At 31.3% G+C, this 2,702-nt stretch overlaps 1 protein-coding gene across 1 annotated transcript in view; it reads right to left on the reverse strand.

Moving 5' to 3' along the window:
* Positions 1-2,702, reverse strand: part of LOC106472557 (cleavage stimulation factor subunit 3-like) — a 57,164-nt gene that overhangs the window by 8,642 nt on the left and 45,820 nt on the right. The window contains exons 12-13 of the mRNA XM_022401115.1: positions 1,060-1,129; positions 568-664 (exon numbers count right to left, since the gene is read on the reverse strand). Of these exons, the coding sequence (XP_022256823.1) occupies positions 568-664; positions 1,060-1,129 (167 nt within the window). The remainder of the gene's footprint in view (positions 1-567; positions 665-1,059; positions 1,130-2,702) is intronic.

The following is a 2,702-nucleotide window of genomic DNA, read 5'->3' on the forward strand; positions in this document are numbered from 1 at the left end:
TTAAGCCTATAGTGTTACAGATGTGATTTAGTTTAGCCTATAGTGTTACAGATGTGATTTAGTTAAGCCTATAGTGTTACAGATGTGATTTAGTTAAGCCTGTAGTGTTACAGATGTGATTTAGTTAAGCCTATAGTGTTACAGATGTGATTTAGTTAAGCCTGTAGTGTTACAGATGTGATTTAGTTAAGCCTGTAGTGTTACAGATGTGATTTAGTTAAGCCTATAGTGTTACAGATGTGATTTAGTTAAGCCTGTAGTATTACAGATGTGACTGGCTGCAATTTGTAAATAAGAGATAAAATTGTCTACATAATTAGTTAATGAGAACTGTATACAAGTACACAGAGAAAACTAGGTGTATTCAAATCTTGAGGATAGATAAAGAAACTCTAATTTGTGTGTTCTTTAAAATTCAATAAACACAACATCTGATATTAAACTTGAAAATACATTCTTGAACCCTGGCACAAACAGATTATCTTTTAAAACAAGTAACTGAAGGCTAAAGAACGCATTACTACAATCCAAAATCTCGATATATTTTTATAACTAGGTTTATCTTACCTTTTCAATAACTGATGCACGTCGTTTTTCAACTTTGAGAATACTGGCTAGGTCCCCAATGTTGGACTCAAATTCTAAAAACCTGTTCCAGATCTCACTGAAAAAAAAGTGTTTCAGACAGAAATACTAAGTACTTCTGCTACTATCTATCTGATATATATTATTAATGAAATTAAAACAGATTCATACAAAATGTGAAATATTGAAACCATAAACTGTCTGTGAATAATATACTAAATGAAAGGTTTAAGTCGTATGATTGTTAAAAGATCAAAAATGACAAAATGTACAGTTTTGTGAGAGAATTTTGACTTTTGTATTTAATAGGATTATTTTCCAATACCAATTCAAAGTAGAAAAGATCCAACTGTATAGTTTATTCAAAATAAACTACACAGAAAGTTTAAGAAATTAGTCTTAAAAGCTTTTAAGTTCGTTTCAAAAACATGGATAAGATATAAAAGTTATTTTATAAACATTGTACAAACTCACACAGACTTCTCAGATGTAAGACTACCAGAGGTAAGGACTCTTTCAAACAGAACCCTGGTGTTGTTATCTTCTGCAGAAAGAAAATATTAATTTTAATAAAAGTTTTAAAGCTCTCTTTAAACTTACTACTTCTAGTTCCATACAATTTTACACGAAACTAAGAATATATTTCTCATAAAAGCTGATCCTACTCTTTGTAGACCTTTTTGTCTACTAAGAGCCACCTATGATAAAGAAAACACAAAGTGCCAGAAGGTTAGATTTTTAATGAATCTGTGGAGAAATAAAAAAACCATCATAATTAGCTCAGTTCCAACTACACATTATGGGGTAATAACATTACTCTTCCAAGACTAATCCAAACTTAATATGAAGAGAATTACAGGGAGTCATATCTGCCAAGCTTTACACAAGGACGTACGAAGATGGCCGTCAGTAATTAAAACTATTTGTTACACTGATAAAGTATATATATGGAGGTAAAAACCCCACTGAAACCCAGAATGCTAATGGCATATCGTTCTGGTAATTAAAACGTTCATTCATGTAGATTTTGTTATAGAAGTGTCATTAATATTTAACATCAATGATGTTGACAGTGTATCTGTTGACTTATTACAAGTGTCATCAATCTTTGAGATGTGTAATGGTGACAGTGTATGAGTTGACTTATTACAAGTGTCTTTAATCTTTAACAAGTGTAATGGTGACAGTGTATCAGTTGACTAATTACAAGTGTCTTTAATCTTTAACAAGTGTGATGGTGACAGTGTATTAGTTGACTCATTACAAACGTCTTTAATCTTTAACATGAATGGTGGTGACAGTGTATGAGTTGACTTATTACAAGTGTCTTTAATCTTTAACATGAATGGTGGTGACAGTGTATGGTTACCCTAGTTTTAAAACAGAGTTTGATGCTTCTGTTAAAGAACCAAAAAAGTAGCTATTAACATAGTTACCCTAGTTTTAAAACACAGTTTTCCTAGCTATAGTCTGACCAATCAAATGAGAGTTTTGTTAAGTCACTTGATTGCCAAACGTAAGTGTGTCGTTAGGAAATAATTAGATGCCTTCTGAAGTTGACTTGTAACAAGTAAACTTTTTGACATATTTCAGGATAAAAATATTGCATTTAAGATATTTGAACTTGGACTGAAGAAGTATGGAGATGAACCAGGCTACATATTAGCTTATGTTGACTATCTTTCACATTTAAATGGTAAGTTTGAAAATCAATCATCATCCAGTTATCAGAGTTATTAGTAACACAGAGTGTAATTAGTCAACTTATGTTAATAGCTACTTTTCTGGTTCTTTAACAGTCGATTGATCTCAAGTGTGCGTGTGTCACATGTAACAGAGTTTGATGCTTCTGTTAAAGAACCAGAAAAGTAGCTATTAACATAGTTACCCTAGTTTTAAAACAGAGTTTGATGCTTATGTTAAAGAACCAGAAAAGTAGCTATTAACATAGTTACCCTAGTTTTAAAACAGATTTTGATGCTTATGTTAAAGAACCAGAAAAGTAGCTATTAACATAGTTACCCTAGTTTTAAAACAGATTTTGATGCTTATGGGCTTACTTTGCTACAGTAGTATTCCATTAGAGGCTTACTTTGCTACAGTAGTATTCCATTAGA

The sequence above is a fragment of the Limulus polyphemus genome, unplaced genomic scaffold (assembly GCF_000517525.1).
Source record: "Limulus polyphemus unplaced genomic scaffold, Limulus_polyphemus-2.1.2 Scaffold5420, whole genome shotgun sequence".
NCBI lineage: Eukaryota > Metazoa > Arthropoda > Merostomata > Xiphosura > Limulidae > Limulus > Limulus polyphemus.